Source organism: Petromyzon marinus, chromosome 78 (genome assembly GCF_048934315.1).
Source record: "Petromyzon marinus isolate PM22_M1 ecotype Great Lakes invasive population chromosome 78, UKy_Petmar_22M1.pri1.0, whole genome shotgun sequence".
In the NCBI taxonomy this organism is placed as follows: domain Eukaryota; kingdom Metazoa; phylum Chordata; class Hyperoartia; order Petromyzontiformes; family Petromyzontidae; genus Petromyzon; species Petromyzon marinus.
In genome coordinates, this window is record NC_133744.1 from 2,114,990 (window position 1) to 2,140,538 (window position 25,549).

Genomic DNA, 25,549 nt, shown 5'->3' on the forward strand with positions numbered 1-25,549 from the left:
CTTCCTGCGGAGGTCATCCTTGAGTGGAGACAAACCTGTTTGATTGCCCCTTGGAATGTCAATCGACTCATGGAGGTGGGCCCCTTGATGTGGTGGTGGTGCGTGTGTGTAGCACGTGCATGTAGGTCTTCTCAGCCTTAAAGTCGACTCGGCCTTAAAGTGAATACCTGCTGGAGCATGCAATGATAGCCACTGGAGAGACAAGGGCGGTCAGACGCAGCTTTGGTTGTACCCCCTTTGAGTACATTACGTTGGTCGCGTAAAAATTGACAATTATAATATAGATCTAAAAATACCTATTGTGGTCCTGAATGATCCTTAAGTTCAACCCTTAAACCTGTTCATTATTATTATGTTTTACATGCTTAATCCAGACCGTGTGTCATGACAGTAATTGTTAATGAGGACATGTAACATAGTCATATGACACCTTTTTACTCTAAGCTGTACTGTCATTTAACGGTACATCCTATCATCAAATTAACGTTTAATTCCATGATGTTTAAGAATATTCGTACGCGGTGTTTTTTTACGCTCAGGACGCACTGAATCCACAAATAGGCAATATCACATTTAATATTTATTTTTTTGGAAAAGATGTTGGCATTCACTTGTATGCACATCATCACGTTGTCCAAAAAAGTATGCATACAACCTATCTGATGAGTGGTAAAAACTGTGAAATATTTTATTGCATGATCATGAACATAGAAATCGACTTTTAAATCATCCAATACTGGACAACTCGGTCACTTTTACGCAAACAAATAAATAATTTACGGCCATCTTGAAAAATGGCTGTCAACTTGGATTTTCAAGTGGCTAAGTATTTTTTTCTGAAAAGATTCACCATTGTGGCTATCTCTCGCCAGCTCCAAGCTTGATTCACAAATTTAATGATCCCTGTGAAAACAGCACTTCTCTGTTTCACTCACGCTGCAGGTTCACAACACTTATCTCCCTCTCTGCGTCTCCCCACGCACTGCTCGAATTTGGAATGCCATCCCATTGACCCTTTCCCAAATGTTTACATTAACCTTCCTTAATTAAATAAACGTAATAACTATTGCACCTTTAATAGTGCTCAGCAACCGTCATCAACAAAGGTAATGGTCGAAAGTATTTACCTCCATAACTGTGCAAATGATGAATCTTGTCATTCAAGAACAAAACTGGTAGAAGGAATATTCAAATTTAAAATAAATTATACATGACTGGGTAGGTTTTCGCGATTGTACTGTATAGATGTGTGATGTGTTTTTGAGCTGTACATTGTTTTGTTGGGCATGATATCCACGTTTCTCTCCAAGTGGTCGGAGCTTCTGCAGAAAATGAGTGAAACATTGGACACCATATCCAGCAACAGGCAGTTCAACCCAGAAAGCATGCGAGAGCGAGATGCTGTATTATTTCAGGCACATTATTAAACCTCACCACATGGGGACGCTGCCACTTATCACAAGGGCGATGCCATTCCTTTGAGGGTCGCAGTCCACTTCGAACGTCAACCGCCAACTGAGGTCTGCAATTTGCTGGAGTGCGCATCAAAAGTGACAACCGTCTCCCTCAAACAAAGATCTAAATCACCAACAACAACAAACGCCATTCGCCACTAAGTGGTGGTGACGTCACCATGGCGCTTGTGTCAGGCTGTGTGCACAATGAGGTCATTAGACTGGTCGCAGACACAATGGTGACATCTCTGACGAAGTGGAACCATCGGATGCCAAGAAAGTGTCTTTGGAATTGCATGTGGAATGACTGCAGCTGATCCAATCAGCTTGATACATTGTCCAGGGCTGGGCACCATACAACATAACCGACAAAACACAGCACTAGTAAGCTCTCTATTTGTTGCAGAGATTTAAACATTTCTAGGACCAGATGCGGTTCAGACCATTCATTAGTCTGAAGGCCAGTCCGATCCGGCGCATGACATCAGGTCCACATCGTCTATCGCCTTTTAATGTGCAGATGATAGGTAGAGAAATTCCTTCACTGCTTTGGCGGCATTGCCGTTCATTATGCAGGGTACTTCTGGAGGTCCGAAGCCCAAGTTCCAGACTTTTGTTTTCTGCCATGAATCAGTGTCCAATTTTTCTTGCATTGTTGGGGACATGTTGGATGACTGTAGTGTGAATGGTTCAGAGTCAAAAGCCGCGTTCAAAGCAATGTAAGCGACATGTGGTAGGTGATAGAACTCGATGCAGTTTTGCAAGTCAGTGAAGTGCAAGCACAGCATCCGTCGTAGACTGATTGATCTAACATATAAGGGAACGTTTCGATTTAATGCTTTCGTGACTGCAAGGATTAATCTTCTTTGGTTCTTTCGGTAAGGTCACGTAGAATGAGAATAATTATTTTATTATTTTATTCTCATTTTACGTGACTTTATCTTATTATTTTATTCTCATTCTACGTGACTTTACCGAAAGAACCAAAGAAGATTAATGAACATTTGCAATGCATTTATTCTCAGTTTAACTCAGCCATTTTTTTCACGTACATGGCCATCATGTTTCCTAAAGGTGATATGATGTCAGATTCATCTTTCTTGATTTGCGCCAGTGGTCTCCAACAGCCGAGTGTCGAGACTCCTTGGTGTCTCTTTGTTGCTGTCCCCGTTCACTCAACACAATCCTGGGCCTTCACTTTATTCGGCTGCTGCCGTAAAAACCACCGTGTCCCCAGGATGGAGGCACCAAGGGTGAACAAAGAAACACAGAGCAAGGCCACAGCAGACACGATGCAGCCTGGAAGTCCTGCATAGGGAGGGGAGGATCAAGGATCAGGGTTAGAGGTCACTTGTGGAACCCACCAATAACTACACTGTTACCACCTTCCGACTCAGACATCTGAGCCATTAAGTGCAGGGCTTTCCAATTATGAATGTTTGTCCTCTGCTTATTTCTTTTACCGAGCTGATATCAAACAATTCTTACACTGGCCTTAAAAAGATACGAATCTGGCACGCATGGCCACTGGCAAGTTATTGATGTGTTCCTTGCATATGATACGAGTCAGTTTTAGTCAAACAGCTTCATGAGGTCATCGAGATGATTGCATGCGATGTTGGTAACACGGCTCAGATTCTGCAGTTGAAAAGACCTGGTGCCTCCTGAGCTGTGCCAGGCTGGCTCAGCATGGCCCCAGTTTGGTTCAGTTCTACAGTGGAAAAGAGGTTTGGAATGGTTAAGCTAATATCCATCACATCAATGCCAATCTGTATCAGTATTAATTTTAGACAAATGACTCTGAATTATGAAGTTCCACTGGGATACATTCTTGATGTCTTCCATACACTCCATGTGAGATCAATTACTAACAAATATTACCTTAGACACCATCATCATCGATGGGCAGTTAGTCCATCGTTTTCCACTGTACATTTCGCCATTTATTTCCACTTTCCTCAGGCTTGTGCCAATATGTTGAGGTAGTGGCACATGTTTCTGGCACTAATCTTTTATGTCATCATTACATTCTCTATTAGCTCTTTTTCAGGTTCCTTCCATTTTTCTTAACACACTTTTAATTTTCCTGTTATTGTCGATCCTTCATATGTGTCCAAATGGTGCCAGGTTCCTTCTCATCACTGCCTCCATCAGGTCTTCTATGAGCAACCTTTTTCTTATGTCTACGTTGGTCACTCTTTTGGGTCTACTTTAGATGCAGTATCCTTCTATACTACATTTTGAATACCAGTACCTTATCTATGTCAGTCTTTGCAATATACAAGTCTTGCAGGCATACAAAGCTGCACTGAACACCTGTGTTCTTAAGATGATCAGGTAAGTCTTGGAAGTGATTTGCTTCTCCAGATGTTATTTAATCCAGCGATTACTCGGTTTGCCTTTGCGATCCTCGCTTTTTATCTTTCATGCAATGGTTATCCTTTGTCAGTAGACTGCCCAAGTATAGAAATTCCTTGACATTCACAATCTTTCTGATTTCTATTATTACTTCATTCTTAATGTCCTCCCTTTCGAACACCATTGCCTGTCTTCATGACATTACTCCTCAGTCCTGCATCCTTTCCTAACTCAGCATATCAACACTTCTCTGCAGTACGACATAGCTTTGTTCCATCAGATATATATATATCAGATAATGTTTTATTTGTCCTTGCACAGATATTCATGTATGGTATCCATCACTCTTTCCGAGTACATGACGACGTTGTTTGGTGATAGTGGGTCTCCCTGTTTCATACTTTTTGTTGGGAACCAGTCTTCTTTTTGCTGTCCAAACTTAAATTCTGACTTTGAACTTTCACCCATATTCTGCAGAATCTGTCAGACTTTTCTGTCCCCCATATGATCTTAATGTTGACCACATTGCGTCTTCTTTAGTCGAATCGAATGCTTTCTGGAAATCTATGAAACATTTGTAAACCAGCCTATTATTTTTCTGCTATTAGCATTAACATCAAGATTTGATGTATTGTGTTCCTATATTTCCTAAACCATGCATGTTTATCCACTAAATATTCTTCAGCCTGTGCTTTTAATCAATGCAATAGTATTCTCATTAGTACCTTCTCCACGTGGCTTATTAGTGGGTTGGTTCTGTAATATTTACAATCAATGACCTTTCCTTTCTTGGGTATCATCACAAGTATGGATTTTGTCCACTCTTCTGGTATTTTTCTTTCTCTCTAAACTTGCTTGCATAGCTCGTGGATTTATTTTACAAGTCCTTCCCTCTAGCTTTTATCATTTTTCAGCTCATGCCATTCGCTCCGAGACTTTTGTTTTTCTTCCGATGTTTCCTTGCATTTTTTATTTCTTCATTCAATATTTCACCGTTTTCTTCATCTCGAGTGGTGAGGATATATTTCCTAGTTCATCCAGCAACTCTATTCTCTTCATCCGCTTCCCTATAAAAATCGTTGAAATATTCAGATGAGTTATTTTTTGTTTCTTATTTGTCCATCAAGGTTTTGCCGTCTTTTATCGCTGTTTGCCTTGGTTACCACTTCCTATTTGTGCTCTTGACGAGTTTGTAGACCTCCCTGGTCTTTTATTTTCCAGCATCGTATTCAAAGTCGCTACATTGCTTTCCCAGCTATTCTTCTTTTTCATTTCTTGCTTATGTCCTTCAATGCATAGTTTTTTGTACTTAGTCGTCCTATTCCTTTATCTTTAGCCTCATGTTTGCTCTTTTCCTGTGCCAGTTCCAAGTTTTTCTCAGATATCTATATTATTGGGTTTTACTACTACAACAGCTTGCTCCACTCTCTTCATTCGTGCTAATGCCATGCTGTCTATGCTAATGTGTTCTATTTCTGCTCTCCTGATTCTACTCGATGTCTTCTTCATATTTCCTCTTTGTCTCCTCGTTCGAGTGACTCTATGTTCCTCTCCTTCTCTTATTGTATTCTGGATATACGTTTTAGTTTTAGTCGTAAGTTGCATAGTACCAAGCTATGGTTCAAAGACACATCAGCTCCTTGGAATGTCCTGGAGAGGCGAACTGATGTTTTCCAACATCTGTCGATCATTATCAGATCAATCTTATTCCAATTTTTTTCCATGCGTTGCCCTGCATGTCCATTCTCTGCAGTCTTTTTGCAATTCTTCGTATTGCATATGAGCATCTTTTGTTTTTAAGCAAATTCTAGCAGTGTGAATTTGTGTTCTCACATTCCATGTTCTTACTGTGATCTCATTCGCCATTCTCAGAATATTCGTTGTTCTGGTTGCTTTGTTTTCTAACGGTGTCATAGCTGCTGCTACATTACAGTAGCAAGTTGTTTGACCCAATCCCGGTTGCTCGATTGGGGATGCGGACCTTGTTAACCCATGTGACGGCAGAGCTGGTATCCTGTGGTCGTGAAGTGCATTGGATGTCGTTTGTCTTTTTTTCACGGCCTAATTATGAGCACCCTTTCATATATCTGAGCTGTCAAAAATATGCAAGCCAAGATTGATAGTATTTACCTCGATAATGTTGTCTGATATGTCAGATATACTCCCTACATCATTAAACGTTAACATAGCATGAGCTAGAATATCTGGGAGAAGACACCCACTACTCTCTATGAGCAGTTCAAAGTATCCACCCAAGCCAAGCCGCGGGGAATTAGGCAACTAGCATAACCAGGCAACAGCCAGATTTTAGTTGTGTCGGGTGGTGGCGGGTTTAACGACACATTTGTATATAATTACGAGATATAACCCACAATAACTGTAATATGGATGATATCGGTCGCGAAAGCCTACGTGTTAAACTGGCTCACAGTCTCCGTGCATCCCAGCTCAAGCGAGCGATGCATGTTACTCCGTTCCATTGCAGTGGTGGAAATTCCATGTTTCTATGGTGGGATTTTTAGCATTCTCCCCTTAGGACGATCAGTTGAGTTCCTATTATGACTGCGTGATTATTTTTCTGCTGTAAATTTCCACATGATAAGCCACTTTTTTTTCTGAAAACTAAGTGAATACCTCAATGGGCTTTGCCTGGTAGTATGGGGATGGTTTAGTTGTATTTGTGATTTGTTTACCCTTCTTTTACTTTGCACTACTGTCGTGTTTTTGTACTGTTTGTTGTTGTAACGTTCTTACCCCGTGCCCCCTACTGGACATCTGTGAAAAAGATCTTCATAGCTCATTGGACTGCTCCGGTAGTATAAATACAGATTCTGATGCCTGTAACGCAGCCCTATGGCAGTTGGTAAATCACGCAAATTCGTGAAACTCCATCGTTATCCGTGGGCATCGCAATCGCAATGTCTTGACTTGCAAGGGTACAGTGGTATAGCAAGTGGATTACTTTGGTTTCCTGCACTTGTGTGTGGAAACTGTGCGACATTTTCTGCGCCGTTTTAAGATTAAATGTGTATGAATAATGCTATTTTAATCTAGTTATTTTATTATTAAATTAGTGAACATAAAGAAATGATCAAATTCCCGAATGGAATTTGAATGTGTGGGGTGCCACTAGCATACAGTGAGGGAAAAAAAGTATTTGATCCCCTGCTGATTTTGTACGTTTGCCCACTGACAAAGAAATTATCAGTCTATAATTTTAATGGTAGGTTTATTTGAACAGTGAGAGACAGAATAACAACAACAAAATCCAGAAAAAACGCATATCAAAAATGTTATCAATTGATTTGCATTTTAATGAGGGAAATAAGTATTTGACCCCTCTGCAAAACATGACTTAGTACTTGGTGGCAAAACCCTTGTTGGCAATCACAGAGGTCAGACGTTTCTTGTAGTTGGCCACCAGGTTTGCACACATCTCAGGAGGGATTTTGTCCCACTCCACTTTGCAGATCTTCTCCAAGTCATTAAGGTTTCGTGGCTGACGTTTGGCAACTCGAACCTTCAGCTCCCTCCACACATTTTCTATGGGATTAAGGTCTGGAGACTGGCTAGGCCACTCCAGAACCTTAATGTGCTTCTTCTTGAGCCACTCCTTTGTTGCCTTGGCCGTGTGTGTTGGGTCATTGTCATGCTGGAATACCCATCCACGACCCATTTTCAATGCCCTGGCTGAGGGAAGGAGGTTCTCACCCAAGATTTGACGGTACATGGCCCCGTCCATCGTCCCTTTGATGCGGTCAAGTTGTCCTGTCCCCTTAGCAGAAAAACACCCCCAAAGCATAGTGTTTCCACCTCCATATTTTATGGTGGGGATGGTGTTCTTGGGGTCATAGGCAGCATTCCTCCTCCTCCAAACACGACGAGTTGAGTTGATGCCAAAGAGCTCCATTTTGGTCTCATCTGACCACAACACTTTCACCCAGTTGTCTTCTGAATCATTCAGATGTTCATTGGCAAACTTCAGACGGGCATGAATATGTGCTTTCTTGAGCAGGGGGACATTGCGGGCGCTGCAGGATTTCAGTCCTTCACGGCGTAGTGTGTTACCAATTGTTTTCTTGGTGACTATGGTCCCAGCTGCCTTGAGATCATTGACAAGATCCTCCCGTGTAGTTCTGGGCTGATTCCTCACCGTTCTCAAGATCATTGCAACTCCACGAGGTGAGATCTTGCATGGAGCCCCAGGCGGAGGGAGATTGATAGTTCTTTTGTGTTTCTTCCATTTGCGAATAATCGCACAAACTGTTGTCACCGTCTCACCAAGCTGCTTTGCAATGGTCTCGTAGCTCATTCCAGCCTTGTGTAGGTCTACAATCTTGTCCCTGACATCCTTGGAGAGCTCTTTGGTCTTGGCCATGGTCGAGAGTTTGGAATTTGATTGATTGATTGCTTTTGTGGACAGGTGCCTTTTATACAGGCAACAAGTTAAGAGTAGGAGCACTCCCTTTAAGAGTGTGCTCCTAACCTCAGCTTTTTACCTGTATAAAAGACACCTGGGAGCCAGAAATCTTAATGATTGAGAGGGGGTTAATTACTTATTTCCCTCATTAAAATGCAAATCAATTGATAACATTTTTGACTTGCGTTTTTCTGGATTTTGTTGTTGTTATTCTGTCTCTCACTGTTCAAATAAACCTACCATTAAAATTATGGACTGATCATTTCTTTGTCAGTGGGCAAACGTACAAAATCAGCAGGGGATCAAATACTTTTTTCCCCTCACTGTATGTTATCTCCATTGCCTTGTATACAGGAGGTCGTGGGTTCTATCCCGACCCTGACGATGCCTGCTGTATATTTGGAGTATGTGTGTCTCTATCTCTCCCCGTGGTCGCCTGGACTTTTCTCCGGGTCCTCCGATTGTTTTCCCTCCACATTTAAAATCAGCATCACGCATCTAGGTAAGGCCCACTGAGCTATGTAGCTCTTTTTCAGAAGCGACCTGGCCACAAACGATAGCTACACGAAATGGCTTATCACGTGGAAATTGATATCAGCGGACAAGCACTCTAAACGTGTGACGTTGTATTTTAATGTGGAGGGAAAAACCGGGGGACTGGAGACAAATCCACACGACAACGGGGAGTACATGATGTCACCCAAAGGTAACTGACACCACCGTTTGAGGGAAATGTACCGACGTGACGCCATGTTAGTGCCATAACTCACAGTGACGTCATATTTCAACAGATTTGAATCAATGCTTTTTTTCAGATCGTACAACATTACAAAGCCCTCCTTCCTACATCGTTACTCATTAGCACGGTACTGTATAGGCTTGGAGGGATGTTTGGAAATACCCTCTGCTATCTCTTTCCTGAACGTGACCAATTTACAAATCGATCACAAAATCAAATATTCGGGCATCTTTGAGCAATAATGATTTCATCTGGAAAAATATCAATATAGTTATATTTTCAGATTTGGTAACGATAAATTGAGTACTACTTTGTGGGCGAATCGCCAATGATTATCCTATAAAATAGACTCTCTTCCGTGATGCTCTGGAATTTCTACTGCCGTTTCTGGCCTGTAATTATGCGATGAGCCCCGATGCCTCAATGCTTGTGCATTTCCGATGACAGGGGCAAAGAAAATGTGTGTATAGCACAGAGAGAGAAAAGGCAATTAAGGTACCCACAGTGAATTGCTTGACTACATGCGATAAAAAAGTAGAAGCAATAGTATTGTGCAAGAGTTGCACCACTAACGTCTATTAAGTTTAATTTCTATCATTTGGAAGCCGTGTTAATGGCTTCTTACCATACTCTTTGGTTCTTTCGGTAGTGCTGGGTGAAGTAATCCAAAGACGTCCAGTGGCGCTTCCTCTCGAGCCGTTGGTGTTGACAACACAGGAGTAATTTCCACTGTGTGCTCGTGTAACGTTATAGAGTGTCACATAGCTGGAGCCATGCCTAAGGTCCAAGTGTCCCTTCGACATCACGTCGCCCAGTTGATGCACTCCGCTAGAGACTTGTGAGTCCTTGAATTCGTGCATTCCAAATGAACAGCACACATGCATATTAATAATCCATTAGCATCGCAACATAATCTTTACAGGAATGTAGTTCAGCTAAATCCCTCTAAGAGGGTTACTGGGTTTCAGCATTCCACAATATAAACGGATTTTTTCGGGTATTCAGTTCGATGTCTTAGCATGGTTTCCCTTGACTTTTTTTTTATTCAGGCAAGCCCAGATATGAGTTTCAGGAGTGGTTATATCAGAATTAGCATCTTTATACTACGGGAGGAATCCGATGAGCTATGGAGTTATTTTTCACAGGTGTCCAGTATGGGCGGGTCAGCAAGTTACAACAAACACAATACACAAAACACGATTGGAGTGCAAAATAGAGAGTAAGGTAAGAAAGTCACTAATCCAAGGCGGCACTAGAAGCTGTATGGACTGCAGCAATACCATCAGCGGTGATGCGTTTGATCGTTTGGGCTTCACCACAGTCGCAGTTTGGTGACTCTTTGATTTTCCTTTTATAGAACAACGCGTATGCCACACATCTCATGCGCTGGGCCCGAACGCGGTTCAGCGTGATTTACTTCGACGGTCGGGTCCTCAATGAAATGTTGTATTTGCCACGTTCATAGCCACCCACCCGGTGTCTTTATATTCGGTTGCCAGAGAGTAGGTGCGTATCCAGAATGGCTTCCTGGATTTAAGCCTAGGGCGTGGGGGTACCTTTATGTCTTAGTAGGCGAAGTTTTCCACGATATTGTTGTACTCCCTGAATCGTTGCGGCATCATGGTGGATGTTGGCTGGAGCGATGTCCGCCAGCCTGACAAGCCACGAGAGTGGAGTGGATTTGAAGGTGCCGCTGATGATACTAAGTGCAGTGTTGATTTCAAGATCGACGAAGTTTGTGTGGGGGCTGGCACCCTACACTGCAGCAAAAGTCCACTGCTGTAGAGTGGACTGGGGGCTGCATTGATATCTTAACGTGTGGGGCGTAGCTTCCCCATGTTGTTCCCGTGAGTTTCTGGAAAAAAAATACTCATACTTTTGTTTTCATTCTGGCTTGTTCAAGGTGGTGCTCGTAGTTGAGCGTCCGGTCTAGGGTACCTGGGGTGGTGGTTGTGTGTTAGTGGTGTTATGCAGAAGTTGATATTTAATGTTTTCGTGGCTTGCCTGTTGTTCAGATGGAAGACGGAGACGACCCTCTTGGAAGCATTTTATATTAGGCACCAATTTGTGAAATGTGCTTCGAAGATCTTGAGATCTTATTAAATAACTTTTCCAGTGTCTTCTATTGCCCGGCTTTGGTTGCCAATGCGATGTCGTCCACGTATGTGAACTTACGGGAGGATGTCGCTTGAATCTCGTCGGTGTAGAGATTAAACCGCACTGGAGCAAGAACAGATTCCCACAACAGTCCATTGTTCAAATTTAGTGGGCTGCTGGCAGCCTCCCAAAGGTGAATGGTGAACCATCGGTCGCTCAGCATTTCAGTGATGAGTCTGATAGTTGGGTGGCAGGCAAGGCTGTCGCGAGCTTCAGCATGAGACCCTTCCACCACACCATATCATATGCTGAGGTGAGGTTGATGAATGCTGCTCCTGTTTTGAGCTAGTGCTCAAAACCGATCTCAATGTAACTTGTTTAAGCTAGCACCTGGTTGAAGCAATTTTTGCCGGTTCGGAATCCGGCTTGTTCCTTAGGGGTTATGTTGTCGAGCATAGGATTTAGCCTTTGGAGCAGGAGCTGCTCCACTCGCTTGTAGCCGACGCTGAGGGGGGAGATAGGGTGGTAGTTTGTGATCTGCGATGTATCCTTGCTGAGTTTAATAATGGCTATGATCTTAGCCACGTTCCAAGTGAAGGAATAACTCCAACAAATTATTCCAATGCCATGATGTAACTCGGCCATGCAGGGCGGATCAGTGAGATGTGAAGGTCATTATTGAAGAATACAGCAGCCTAAGTTCGCTATTTGTAAAGTTGCCAGAGGTGGTTCTTTTTCCCGGCATAGCATTACCATTATGATCCCGCGACACAAAACTTGGATCAGGCATGTAACATTTTTTCCTAGTGTGCTGACTTGAACGTGCCACTGTCTTTTGCGTCACAGAGCAGGTGGTGGCCTTCTGCTGCTGCCCATGATGTTTGTTGCTCAACTGCTTTATCATTGGCGCTGTAGCCCCATAATGTTTGGTAGCTCTTGAAGTCGCCAACGTGATTGGTCGGGTGACTTGGTTGTGGTAGCATCGGACATGGCGATTCAACACCTGGAGGCTTTTAGACGTTAACCACAGTTATGGCATTGATCTTGATGGCGATGTAGTGGGGCGAGTTGTTGGCTGTGACCTGGGCCATGTTTCGGATAGTGGCTTGCAGTCATGTGGGCATATTCACTTATTTTCAAACGGGGCACTCTCGTTCCAGATAGGGTTTTTTTTTCCCAGCATCAGGATGTCGATGTCTTGAATCATGAGAATCTTTGCGATATAATCGCATTTCGCACTAGAGAGGCCCTCAAAGTTCAGCTGCATGATTCTCAGCGATGGGCCGATATTCACATTACTTTTCTTATGAAAAGGACCATTTCTAAAGCTGATTTTGAAGCCGGGATGCCTTGTGGGGCATTTGGCCACCAATTTAATGACATTCCTTGTGCTCTCGCATGTGGCAGGGAAAATCGTGAGCAGGTTATCATCTTCTTGTCAAGTTAAAAACACCACTAGATAAATTATATTATGTACCGCGGTGGTAAATTATGGGTAAAAAATGCATTAGCAGACACAGGTGTGGTCACAATCTTCTGATGGGGCACTCCAGTGGCCACGGTGTTTGCCCTCTGGGCTGAGGACCCCTGCTGCCCCAAGGACAACCAGGACCTGGCATGCCGGGTTGGCCCGACCCCCTGAGCTGAGGTTGTCTCCCTGCTTGACAAGCTACAGGTGCCGTGGGCGGATTTATCAAAGGTGGAGGCCGATCGGCTGTGGGAGTTACTGCGAGAGTACGCCGACGTGTTTAGTGAGCACAATTCGGATGTTGGCTGGATGGACCTCGTCAAGCACCAAATTGACACAGGTGCGGCCTGACCCATTAAACTCCCCAGCTACCGAGTGGGCGCTCCCGAACGGGCCCACTGGTGGTCGCAGACACGCTCCTCGATAACATAATCCTGCCCTAATTGAGCCCCTGGTCCGCCCCGGATGTGCAGGTGACGAAAAAGGATGGTTCGACATGGTTCTGTGTTGATTATAGGATGCTGAACGTGGTTACCCTCGGCAATGCCTTTTCCATCCCCCACATCGATGATACCTTTGACAGCCTCGCGGGGGCACGGTATTTCTCCACCCTATATCTGGCGTCCAGGTACTGTCAGGTGGAGATGGCAGAGGAGGATCGGCCGAGGACCGCGTTTACCACCCAGATGGAACTGTTTGAGTTCTGTGTGCTTCTATTCGGACTCACTAATGCACCTGCGACGTTCCAGCGGTTGATGGAGTTGGTGATGTGGGGCTTACAGTGGGAACAGTGCCTGATTGATCTGTATTATAGTGTTCAATAGGTCGCTGCCTGAACACTGGTCCAGGTTGTGGGAGGTGTTCCAACGACTGCAAGCAGCCCATCTCAAGCTCAAACCGTGTAAGTGTTATTTTGTGCAGCACAAGGTGGGGTACCTCGGACACCGTGTCAGGGAGGCAGGGGTGTGTACCGACCCAGAAAAGATAAGTTCCCTAGTGGAATGCCTGTGGCCGAGGAACCTGACGTAGATTAGGTCATTTCTGGGGCTAGCCACTTATTACCATCAATTTATGAATGGATTCAGCAAGATTGCGCGTCCCCTAACCCAACTAACTTCCCCTAAGATCCCTTGCCATTGGGCGGAGGCCTGCCAGACTGCCTTCACCACCCTCAAGGACCACCTCACCCATATCCCCACCCTGGCTTTCCCTGACTTTTCTGCAGATTTTATCCTAGACACTGACACCTACAGCAGTGGGTTGGGCACCGTGTTGTCACAGGTGCAGGATGGGGTGAAGCATGTCATCGCATACGCCAGCTGGACCCTGAGCAGGGCCAAATTGAACTATTGTGTGGCCCGTCAGGAACTGTACGCCGTGATTTTCGCGTGCAAGCAGTTTCGACCGTATCTGTATGACTGGAGATGTCACGTGCGCACTGACCATTATGCTCTGAAGGTCCTCCTCACTTTCAAGGAACTGCGGGGGCTGATGGCCCGGTAGCTGACACAGTTGCAGGAATATAACCTGCAGATCGAGTACAGGGCTGGACGGATGCACGCGAATGCTGATCCGTTGTCGAGGCGACCCGCGGTGTGCCCTGAGACACGGGCCGAGGAGGCCTGCCCATATTTCACGGGGGGCACTGCAGACAGACGGCGCTCCCCCTTGGGAGCCCTAAGACTAACCCCCTCTGTCAAGTAAGAGCACCGTGTGTGTCGCAGAGGTCCCTGCCGAGAGGGCCAGGGGCCCAGGGGGCCAGCCGGCGGGCACATGATCTTGCACCGATGGGCCAGACGGGATGCTCTGACCAACCCGGCCGGATAAAAGAGGAGGTCGGATGCGCATTCTCCAGCCTGGACAATGAGCAGCTACGACAGGCACAACAGCGGGATCAGGACCTGGAAGTGGTTGAGGCGGCACTGCGGGAAAACGCCACCTGGAGTGGGTTGTACTCCCGGTTGTGTGTGAAGGATGGGGTGGTGCAGGAACTAGCCAAAGCCGGGCAGGTTGGGGTGCATCTGTGTTCCCGCCTAGGTGCGGCCACACTTGGGGTTCATGGCAGGGAACAGCGCACTCGGGAGACCCTGCATCGCCAGTATCTCTGGCCCAAACTAAAACCAAGACGTGGCCGCCTAGGTACAGGGCTGCCGCACTTGTCAACAGTGTGGGCAGAAACCGGCGTGGCATCAGGTACCCCTGAGGCCGTTCCGCGTCAGCCGGGCGAACGAAGTTGATTGGGGTCGACCTACAGGGCCGTTCCTGTGGTCCCACCGAGCCAACCGGTACATTCTCGTGGCTGTGGAGTATTTTATGCGCTACCCAGTGTTTGGCGTTCCACCACTACAACCAGAGGAGAGGAGCCAGCCCGTTGAGCACTTGATGAGGACTCTGCGCGTGGCCCGTGGCTAGGCCTACCAGCAGGGGGAGGCCGCTGACCAGCGGCAAGAGCAGGGTGCCCGTCCCCTGTGTGGAGCCTCCCTTCTACTTAGCAGGCTCTAAGGTGTGGCTGCATATCCCGTGTGTAGGGGCCAGACAGGTGGGGGGGAAGCTGACAACCTACTGGTGAGGACCCTGGACCGTCGTGCGGCAAATCTCCCCCTGGATGGTGCTGATTCAAGACAGGGAGAGGGGTCGAGAGACGGTGGTTAACATCCGCCGATTGAAACCCTGGAGGGCGGCCCCTGCCGGAGAGGTGCCCGCCTCTCGGGTGCCTCAAAACCCCGAACCCCCCGAACCCCCCAGACCCCCCAAGCCCCCCATACCCGACAGCTTCAAGCCATACATGGGTCCCGCTGGGCCCAAGTTCCCAGCGGGCTCTGGCCCAGCAAGGAGGCGACGGGCGCGGTGACACCTAAACCCCTCTCCCCCTGAGTTTTTTACCCACCCAGGTGACGCCGAAGTGCAGGAGAAGCCTCTGTCATAGAGACGGAGACCGCTGCTGGGGCCTCGCGAAGCTGAGCCACCACCCGCGAGACCAGCGAAAGGAGCCGGGCGGGTCCCACGGACTCTGCGGCGCTACCTGGTTGGACCGACCCAGGTGAGGTGCTCCAGTCAGACCACGACGGGGACGGGCACCTTGGGCGGCTATGTGTTGCCACGGCCTCAAAGCCACTCTGCAAGCATCGCGAGCCACTCCTGGCCCCCACACTGAATACACACACGCAGCGCACACATGTAGTGTCCTTGCGTGGGATAGCTTGCACACCGGGTTTTAATCCAAAGGGTCCATAGGGTTCCCGGTGCCAGGGAATTGGCCGACCCTCGCGGGACAATGTACATCTCGGTGCCCCTGAGTTGTCTTAACAGTGTCTGGGCACAAAAAGGTTAACTGGCCAGCCGCGATAAGTAATTCACGATATCGGAAGAAGCTGGGGTAGAAAAAACGAGAAAGGCAAACAATGAGATCAGCGGAGCGCAGTGCCACGACCCTCCCCAAGCTGATCCCTATACCAAATTCACACCCGTGTATTGACAATGGATCGCAGGAGCACCGGCCACGGCGATCCATGTAAGGGCAAAACAAAAAAAGGAACAACCCAAGCAGTAACCACGGGTAGGCGCATGATTGGCCGCACGGTGCGACGCGACCCCAGGTTTTTGAAGTCAAGGGAGTCAAAAGGGGAGCCCGGGGGCCATTCGAACAGTTGATCTTCAACATCTTGGCCGTCAAGACTCCCCTGCCATTTTGCCTTCTTCAGCCGCTCGCAGCGTCTGTATGACGCCAGCGAATGCCACTACGAGGCAGTGTTAGGCAATACTTTCTTGTCCTCTTCTCTCCGCCTCTCACAGCGTCCGTTTAATGCCGTGAGTACAGCTATGAGGTGCGTGATAGGATGCTTGAGTGAGTGGGAGCATAGACAGCAGTAGGCTAGGTTTTTCTCGCAAGATACTCCCCCTGGGTAGTGCCAACTGGGTAGCTTACTTTAAGGGATTGTGGTTTGCGCCGAGAATAAAAGTTAGCACAGAGCATAGGTGGTGTGGTGTCTGCGATTTCTGTGTGGAGCGACTGCGTGTGCAAGCTGAGACCTGGGTAGCGGTGGGGGAACATGCGGCGAGAGTGAACACGGGGTGGTAATCACAGGATCGCTATGTTTACCCGCGTGAGGTAATCGCGCAGGTGTGAGCGCACTCACAGACTTATTTTGTTAGTGTGGCCGCGGTGTGCGTGGGTGTGCATGTGGAAGCGTAATTTTTGTTAAGAAATGAGGGTGGCTGTTGAGACATGGGGGTGGAGAACTTTGCAGAGGTACAAAGGAAAGGCAAGGCCATAGATGAATTTAAATTCAAGGACTATGATCTTGTAGTCAACATGCTTGTGGATATGAACCCAGTGAAGTTAGGCCAGGATTTGGGTTATGGGAGGGGATAGAGTTCTAGAAAAGACCCAAACTGAAGCACTGTTTAAATGTATAAAACTGCAACATCTGTAACTTACTGTTAACACATACACACAGTTATATCTATTTGTGACAGTCTAAATATCCATTTCATTTGTGACACTCACGTTGAGGCTCACGGTCACCGATGTAGAGGGGAGCATCCACATGACACCACACATGTACTCCTCACGCTCCGGTTGTGTGATGTTGCACCACAGAGTGACATCACCTCGCTCATCAGCTGAGACATCTTTCTCTATAGACACAGACAGAGCTGAGAGAGCCAGAAACAAAAAGGAAGAGAGAAATGTTATACACGTGTAGTGACATAGTGCCGATTGCTGTCAAGCAGCGGCAACTGCGGTGGACAGATAGTGCACACGCCGTCGAGCATATACACGGGTGTGCTGGCAGGGCAGAGGAACGAGGGAAAGGGTCACAGAAGACCTCATCGGGAAGCCCTTGGAACCCGCTAGTGGGTTCCAGAGTATAATAAAAGCAGCGGAGAGCAAGAGCTCCAGGCTGCCGGTTCTGGTAGTGGACTCGTCTCGCCGTCGCTGTTGTCTTCGCCGCCTTCGTCGCTGCCGCCTTCACTCGATAATTCCGTGGCCGGACAGCTGTTGGCTGTCTCGGTCGACGCCGTCGATGCAACGCTGTTAGGGTTGCGTCTAGGCCGGGCTGTTCGGCAACGTGAGCAAGAAAAGAGGCGATCCTGTGTGTGAATGGCCGGAAAGGTGTTACAATAAAAGATGTTGCCTCCTGAACTACCTCGTCTCCGACTTGTGCTGCAATACACATGCAAGAGCATCAAACGTTATATGTATATAGTATTATTCATGCCGATTGCATTTCAAAACGTTGTAGAATTTATATGTGAATGCTCTTTGATACAGACAGATATAGAGAAAGATACAAAACATAGAGCTAGAGATAGACAGGCAGACATTAATGCATAGGGAAGACCTAGGCACCAGCACATAAATACAGCGAAAGAGAGACCTAGAAAGGAATAATATTTGATGAAAACACCCTCTTCTGTTCATATGCTGGCATGCAAGTGGGAGTAAGGTTCAGTGCAAGATTCCCGTGATGCAGCCAAAACTGAACGTTTTAGAAAAAGCCAAACATTCACTTTGGTCGAATATTCAGTGCATCTGTAAATCTGAGCGTACCTTTGTAGAGCTTAACTTGAAAATGTGTTTTTATATCGCTATTGTTTCTGGTGCTAATCACTAAACAGCTGTAGTCTCCACCCTGTGTTGCGTTTGCATTCCGGGCGACAAACACTGCAAAGTTCATTTCAAGAGCGGTGAACTCAAAGGCCAAGTGGGTTGATTTAGCACTTGGATCAGGGCTGTAGTAGGTGCCAACCTGGAAGGGTTGGGGAGAGACGAGAGAGACACCATCAATTTTTAGGCTTTAAAAAATCAGGGGCACAATTCACCCTTGGCACCCCCAGTGGTTCCCGGTCTGTTATCTCTGATAACCGCCAATCTCTACCATTGGTGAGGACACATCGTCAGGTGGGGGGTGGGCGTGGTCACAGTGCAGGTGGGGTCGTGGCTAAAATGAGTCAAGAAGTCGGCATGGAGACAGATCCAGCGTGACTGCTGAGTGCTCTCCACCACCTCCCTCTCGCCACTGTGGTGGGAAAACAACAAATACAACTGATTGGCAATGCAGTGGCTGAACATGCAGGCTCAGCAAACGCAGCCAAGCCTGTTGGAGGAGCTCACTGATGATGGGACTGTGTCCAGATCTTTGAAGGATATGTAATCTCCTCACAATCAAAGCGGATCATTATAATCAAGATGTTTTTACTGAAAAGGTTAATCAACAGCATATCTCCCCAGTGCTTATTTGTATTGTTTGCACGGGATACAATTAGAACCATGTAAACGTATGAGATCAGGCTATTGCAAAGTCGGGAAAACTGCTATCGTAGAATGGTATAACTAACTCATAGTGTTATGAAAAATGATACCACAGCAAACCTAGTTGCTATGCACATGCAGTACTCACGCTACTCATAAACAGGAACACAGAGCAACAGGTGAAGAGAGACCCACTATGGTTTTTGCAGCTGCTGGAGGTAACTGCATTAGTTGCACGAGTATCAAATCTGGGAGGCTCGTGTTTGGAGTCAGTGGGCATCTGACCAACAGATCTTCCCCCTCAACTCCGCACACGTTATACCCCTTGGAGCAATGAGAGAGCTGCTTCTCACACACGGCCTTCGTCTTCACATCATCAGCAGCAATGACTCCTGCAGCAGCAGAGGAGAAGGCGAGCGATGAAACATGGGGCATGATCAGCCATCATCAGCCAGCATCCTGCCACCCTTTTTTCGTGGCATCACAGCAACAGAAACATTTTAACACGTAGGCTTGAAATTGAGAGGAATAATAATAACTTTAATCGCTCTGACAGCTACAGGCTTATTGCGGCCTGGAAGCGTATTATTAAATAATACACATTCCATTTTGATTTAAAGCTTTCGTGACTGCAGTAATTCATGTTCTTGGCTGTTTTGGTGGAGTCGCGTTGGGGGGAAGCAATAGAATAATAGAATATATATGTTTGTTGTTTTGTTGTTTCCCTTCGGCGTGGCTTTGCCGAGGGAGCTAAGAATATGAATGCACATTACAATTCCTTATAGGGGAAACACATACTAATTAACGGATTACTAACATAGCATATAATCACTAACACACATTACAACTAATTACTAATCTACAACTCATTACAAATCATAACCATTGACTGATTACTAATAGATTATATAATTACAACACCCCCCGTCCGCCTCTAATCACTGCACCTGATATGAGTTAAATGATGACGTCACCCTGCTGCTCTATATAAAAGCGGGAGCAAGCGAGGGCTTTACCATTCTTTCGAATTGCCCGATGATGCTGGATGTATTTACCAGCGAAACGTCATACAACTCAAACTGTAAATGTTGTGGATTCACTCTTCAACACACCGGTGGGCTAAAGTAGTGAATTATTTGTCTTTTTATATTCTTAGTTTTTTCGGTAAAGTCACGTTGAAGGGAAACAACAAAATAATAAAATATATATAAAACAATAAAAAAATTCTCACGACGTTTCGACCATAACTCAAACGGTCGTCTTCAGGTGTGTTGGTTTGCATAAATTTATTTTTAAACGGCGCATTTATTTATTTATTTATAAAAACGTTAGCGCCACGCGCAGCGATTTGGCAGTTTATTTAGGACTAGTCCATCTATATTCTGAAAAGAGGAGGGGGGAGACGAATTTTTTTTATAATGTATGCTGTCTGAAAGCCACTGTAAGCGTGAACAATCAATTTAGACCTGAAATGGTTTATCAAATCTTTCCAATGATTGCTAAGATAGAATCCATCTTCTCGGTTGAAATTGTCTCTGTGCTTGTATATGTGGATAGCCTCATGAACGAATCTCTCATGGAAGCCAGATGGCTTACAAAGAACCTCTGTCTTGGAAAAGTCAATGGCATGTGAGCCTACTGAATTAGAACAATGATCTGCCACGGCCGAGGTGTTGGTCCTACCGTGTTTAAGGTCTGCTTTGTGTTCACGAATGCGGTCCGAGACATGGCGTTTGGTTTCTCCAATGTAACTACTACCACAGAGGCAACTTAGTTTGTAGACACCAGGGTATTGTATGTCAGGAATCACATCTTTTACAGACGGAACCAGATCACGGATTTTATGTAATGTGTTGAAACGGACCTGGATCTTGTGTTTATTCAAGATTTTGGATATCTTTTTTGTGATCCCCGCAATGTAGGGTAAAGTGATGGTTTTGAAAGGCTCCTCAAGAGGGTTCTTCTTCATGGTTTGAGTGATAGCTTTGCGGATTGTATAGTCGGAGTAACCATTAGCCCTAAGAGCTTGGTGTACGTGCTTGAGTTCACTGCTTATGTGTTCCTGGTCGGATATGCATTGGGCTCTATGATACAGAGTCTTGATGAGAGAATTCTTCTGTGATGGATGGTGGTGGGAATCCGGTTTCAGATAAGCATCCGTATGGGTAGCTTTCCTGTAGACAGAGTGGCTCATTGAACCATCAGGTCTCGTTTTAATTAGGACATCCAAAAAAGGTATCTTGCCATCTATTTCGACTTCCATGGTAAATCTGATGGCTGGGTGTATGGAATTGATGTGGTCGAAGAATTGGTCTAGAGCAGGCCGGCCATGTGGCCAGATGACAAAAGTGTCATCCACGTACCTCTTCCATAAGGTTGGGCGCATGGTGGCAGTCTGGATGGCGTCAGTCTCAAATTTCTCCATGAAAATGTTAGCTATAACTGGAGAAAGGGGGGAGCCCATTGGGGTGCCCTCAGTTTGTTTGTAGAAAGTTCCATTCCAAGTGAAGTATGTATTGGTTAAACAGTGTCTCACCAGGGGGGGTACCTCAGTGTTTAGTCCTTGATGAACCAAGTCTTCAATGATTGCAATGGTGTCAGGTACAGGAACCTTGGTGAATAAGGAAACTACATCAAAACTGACAAGCAGGTCGTCTGGGGACAGGGAAATACCCTTGATTGTCGATACCAGGTGAGTAGAATTTTGTACCGCAGAGGTGGTCTTTCCAGTGAAAGGACGCAGGATTTCATACAAAAAACGAGCTAGTTTGTAGGTGGGGGAGCCGATAGTAGAGACTATGGGACGAAGGGGTGTATCTACTTTATGTATTTTTGGTAAGCCGTATAATCTTGGTGGCCTGGCAGCAGAAGGTTTCAACGAAAAGTGTTTAGATTCATAAATTGATGCGGTTGAATCAGAAATTATTTTGTTGGTTTGTGTGACGAGGCTGTTGGTGGGATCTCTTTTTATTTTTGTATAACTACCATCGTCGAGTAATTCTTTAATTTTGTTGTTGTATTCTATTTTATCCATGATGACAGTAGCATTGCCTTTGTCAGCTGAGAGGAGTACAATATCATTCCTCTTTTTTAATTTATATAATTCAAAACGCTCATCTTTGCTAAATAAATGCGCCGTTTAAAAATAAATTTATGCAAACCAACACACCTGAAGACGACCGTTTGAGTTATGGTCGAAACGTCGTGAGAATTTTTTTTATTGTTTTATATATATATTATTATTTTGTTGTTACCCTTCAACGTGACTTTACCGAAAAAACTAAGAATATGAATTACTGCAGTCACGAAAGCTTTAAATCAAAATTTATTTGTCTTTTGTCAACGTGACACTGTTTTTGCTGATTGGCCGTGTCGGGTGGTGGAGGGTTACGACACATTTATAAATAAACGCGATCTAACCCAAAAAACCTTTATTATGAATGGAAACATTATTTGATTAAATTAATCCAAACCCATTTTGATGAACCCATCTTCTGCGTGCTTCTGTCCCGTGCACTGTTGGCCACACTGTTTCCGCCAGCAGAATTGTAGCGCTCAGCAAGTGGGGGGGAGGGACACCATGAAGTGCTGGTAAGTGAGGCAGCAGTGCTCTCTGTGTTACGGTGTGCAACACAGAGCCAGGGCCGTATTATCCAACACGCACAGTAAGCAGTGGGCACTCTGCCTAGGGCATACACAAACCTAAATGACCAACAACAAAAATGTACCATGTTTTTGTTTGTATGATAAAAAAACTGTAACCAAGATAGCTTCTTGAATAAATACATTTAAAAAAAATCAATGATAGGCACCATGTATATATATAAAGAGGAGAGTTATGTCAGTGCCAATTTTTTTTCATAAGGTGAAATATAATAATACCAAAGATTAACTTTGAGATTTTTTTTAGCAAAATTAGCAACAACATCTTCAAATGGTGTTTTTCGCACAATAAAGGGAGTGACAGCGGCGGTAGTAGTGACATTGGGCAGCAGTACCAACTGTAGAAAATTATCACTGAAGGCCTAAGAAAAAGAAGTGCCTAGGGTCGACAAGAACCTTAACCCGGCCCTGCACAAAGCCAGCTCCGAACTCAGCTGCTCGAAGAGGAGTTGCTACCATTTGAGTGCAGGTGTCTGAGATGGATGCCTGGAGCATTGTGGAAAGACAGGAGGCGATGCAGAAATCCAGAAGAGAAGGTGGTAGGCATGTATTGCAGATGAGATGGGGTTAAATAAAGGACATCATTTGAGATATTGCATCCCTATTGGCTCTCACCTGGTGAAATGAAGGACGTCAGTCAGCACAGTCGGATAATTTCGATGGACTCACACGAGGTTGTGTACAGGGCGTACATAACACGATAGTGAATCGCAACGGGCTCTCACTTGGTTAAAGAAAGGATGTCAGTTACAAGAGACTGAATCTAAAAAAACACATGCTAGACAGCGGCACACAAACACAAAGACAATACAAAGATCCCCCGTGTACCCAACAACAGACTGTTGGGGCAAGCGCTGTACACGAGCAACTATGACGGCCGGCACGGCACACGAGGGAGTGGGTGGTCAAAACCATGCGTGGTCGCCTTTGTCTCTCCAGTGGCGATGTTTACTGCACACCACACCAGGTACTCATTTGACGGCGAGTCGACCTAATAATAACAATACCCAGCATTTTATATTAAGTGGCGGTGGCGTCACCACGGCTCCTATGCCAGTCCAGGTGCATTTTTAGGCAACGGGAAGTATCGAAGGTTCGGAAGGAGGTCACAGAACAGACCCAGCAGGTGCCATGGGTTGGCTGACTGAGATGCATTGTTAGATGCACCACCTGTGCGCCCTACTGTGCCAACTTGCTGTGTTTTAGTCGCTCGGCGCTCCGCTCATTGTTGTGAGCGTCGCTCCTCTGCCCTCCATTGTTGCTGGAGGGCGACTGCTTCCAGTTTCCCAGCAGTTTATTTTACGAACCTCTTCCACAGAGGCCGATCTTGACACTGCTGGTACAAGTCATCAGCAAGTCAAATCAGCTCCACATCCTTCTCCAAACCGTGCCACGCCCGTTTAGCCCCTTCTACCCGGCTAAACAGAAGCTTCTTGGGCATGCAGTGGCTGGGAATGCGGGCTACATGACCCAGCCAATGCAGCCTTTCCTGCCGGAGGAGCTCACTGATGGAACTTTGTCCAGATCTTTAAAGGATTTAGATGCACACATAATTCAGTCTGATTAAACCCAAGCATTTATCGTAGGAAGGCCAGCCTGAATGTTTTAAACCGGTGCAGACATTTAAACACTCGGACACACACACACAGACCTCTGTGTAATCGCCACCTATAACAACACAAAGCGAGGCAAAGCGTGATATAGATAGGTGTTTACCTGAAATCACCACGGAGATGATGATGATGGTTGCTGGCACAGAGGTCGTTAAATCCACGGCCATCGCAGCTGTTCCGTCACCGATTAAAACGTGACGACGCTTCCTCTGGCTTGTAATCTTAATCGGTAACAATTCTCCACTCGTGGAGGCGAGCCGTGGAACTCCAATGCGGATCGATTGCTACTGAAATATAAGCCACCACCACCAACAGCAGTGATACTTTTCGGTTCGTTAAACAAATTGGCGTCCCATAAATGCGCCCTTCCAGTGTAACTGATAATTCCCAATTTTGTGGCGCAGGGAGGGGTCTGTCTGGAGTTTGCGAGCTCCTATTATGCGGAGCGACGCTCCCGTCTGTGAGCTCCTCTGCGAGTCTCAGCTCCACTCCGTAACCACGAAGGGGAACTCAGACTTAATGCTCGCTGCATTCCGCTCAGGAAATTGCGGAATTGCAACATCTGTTCGGCAGCTCGCATAGATCAGCTCGGCCTGAAATCCTTATCACGTGGTGCGCTGACGATGGCGTGGGTTGTTAGCACCGTTCTAAAGCAATGGGAGTGAGACAAAGGTGGTCGGGCGTGTGTGGTAATGGCTACGCCACCTACAACTAATATACCGGAAAGAAACAAGCGTTGTACATTGCAGAAATGTTACCAAAATGTGCGCAATTTTAGGGTTGAGTCCACCTAGAGGAGAGTTAGTTTTCGAACACGCTGTGAATTGCTGTGGTAACAATACACACAGTACGTAACTGAATTTGTTGTGCAGTGTGCTAACCACTGTGCCACCGCTCCACCCCAACATATAAACACATTTTTGTATTTATTTTACCAGGTAAGGCCCACTGAGATATATAGCTCTTTTTTCAAAAGCGACCTGGCCACAAATAATACTCAACGAAGTGGCTTATCATATAGCTGCCAAATACTCTAAACACATGTTTATACATGTGGAGGGAAACGCCGGAAGACACGGAGAAAAATCCACGCGACCATTGGGAGAATGTGCAAACTCCAGATATACAGGCGTCAGAGTCGGGAACGGATCAATGATCTCCTGCATACCAGGCGAGGTAGTTAACATCTCCTAGCCAGCGAAATGGACAACTCAAAATATTCCTCGTGTAGCCTTACACGTAGCGGATATGGAAGTGGAGGTGGTCACGATAGCGGGGTGCATCGGGAGTTGGTAAAGGTAGGGGAGGGAAGAGAATGGGCAATTAATGTATCCAGGACAGTGCACTTTAGGCTGTCCTCGAGATACGAACATCCGACTTATGAACATCTGCACTTGCAAATGTCCGGTCGCACTTACGAACCGAACCGTGGAACTTTTTTTTCTTCGACGGAGAGATCTTCTTCGAGATGTAATCCCGCG

At 45.9% G+C, this 25,549-nt stretch overlaps 1 protein-coding gene across 1 annotated transcript; it reads right to left on the reverse strand.

The window, feature by feature from the left end:
- Positions 1 to 567: 567 nt before the first annotated feature.
- LOC142907362 (uncharacterized) lies at positions 568 to 25,108 on the reverse strand. Its single transcript, XM_076056801.1, has 6 exons — positions 24,172 to 25,108; positions 18,988 to 19,184; positions 18,091 to 18,289; positions 17,044 to 17,192; positions 9,597 to 9,816; positions 568 to 2,762 (listed from the first exon to the last, which is right to left on the reverse strand). The coding sequence occupies exons 1-6, from the start codon at positions 24,233 to 24,235 to the stop codon at positions 2,626 to 2,628; spliced, it is 966 nt and encodes a 321-aa protein (XP_075912916.1). The 5' UTR covers positions 24,236 to 25,108; the 3' UTR covers positions 568 to 2,625.
- Between the last annotated feature and the right edge of the window lie 441 nt (positions 25,109 to 25,549).

Excerpts from the sequence above, each read along its gene's own strand:
- LOC142907362 (XM_076056801.1), bottom strand. The coding sequence starts at position 24,235 with ATGGCCGTGGATTTAACGACCTCTGTGCCAGCAACCATCATCATCATC. Across the intron at positions 18,290-18,987 it reads CAGCAGCTGCAAAAACCATA|GTTGGCACCTACTACAGCCC; the intron begins GTGGGTCTCTCT and ends CAACCCTTCCAG. Across the intron at positions 2,763-9,596 it reads CGAAAGAACCAAAGAGTATG|GACTTCCAGGCTGCATCGTG; the intron begins GTAAGAAGCCAT and ends CTCCCTATGCAG.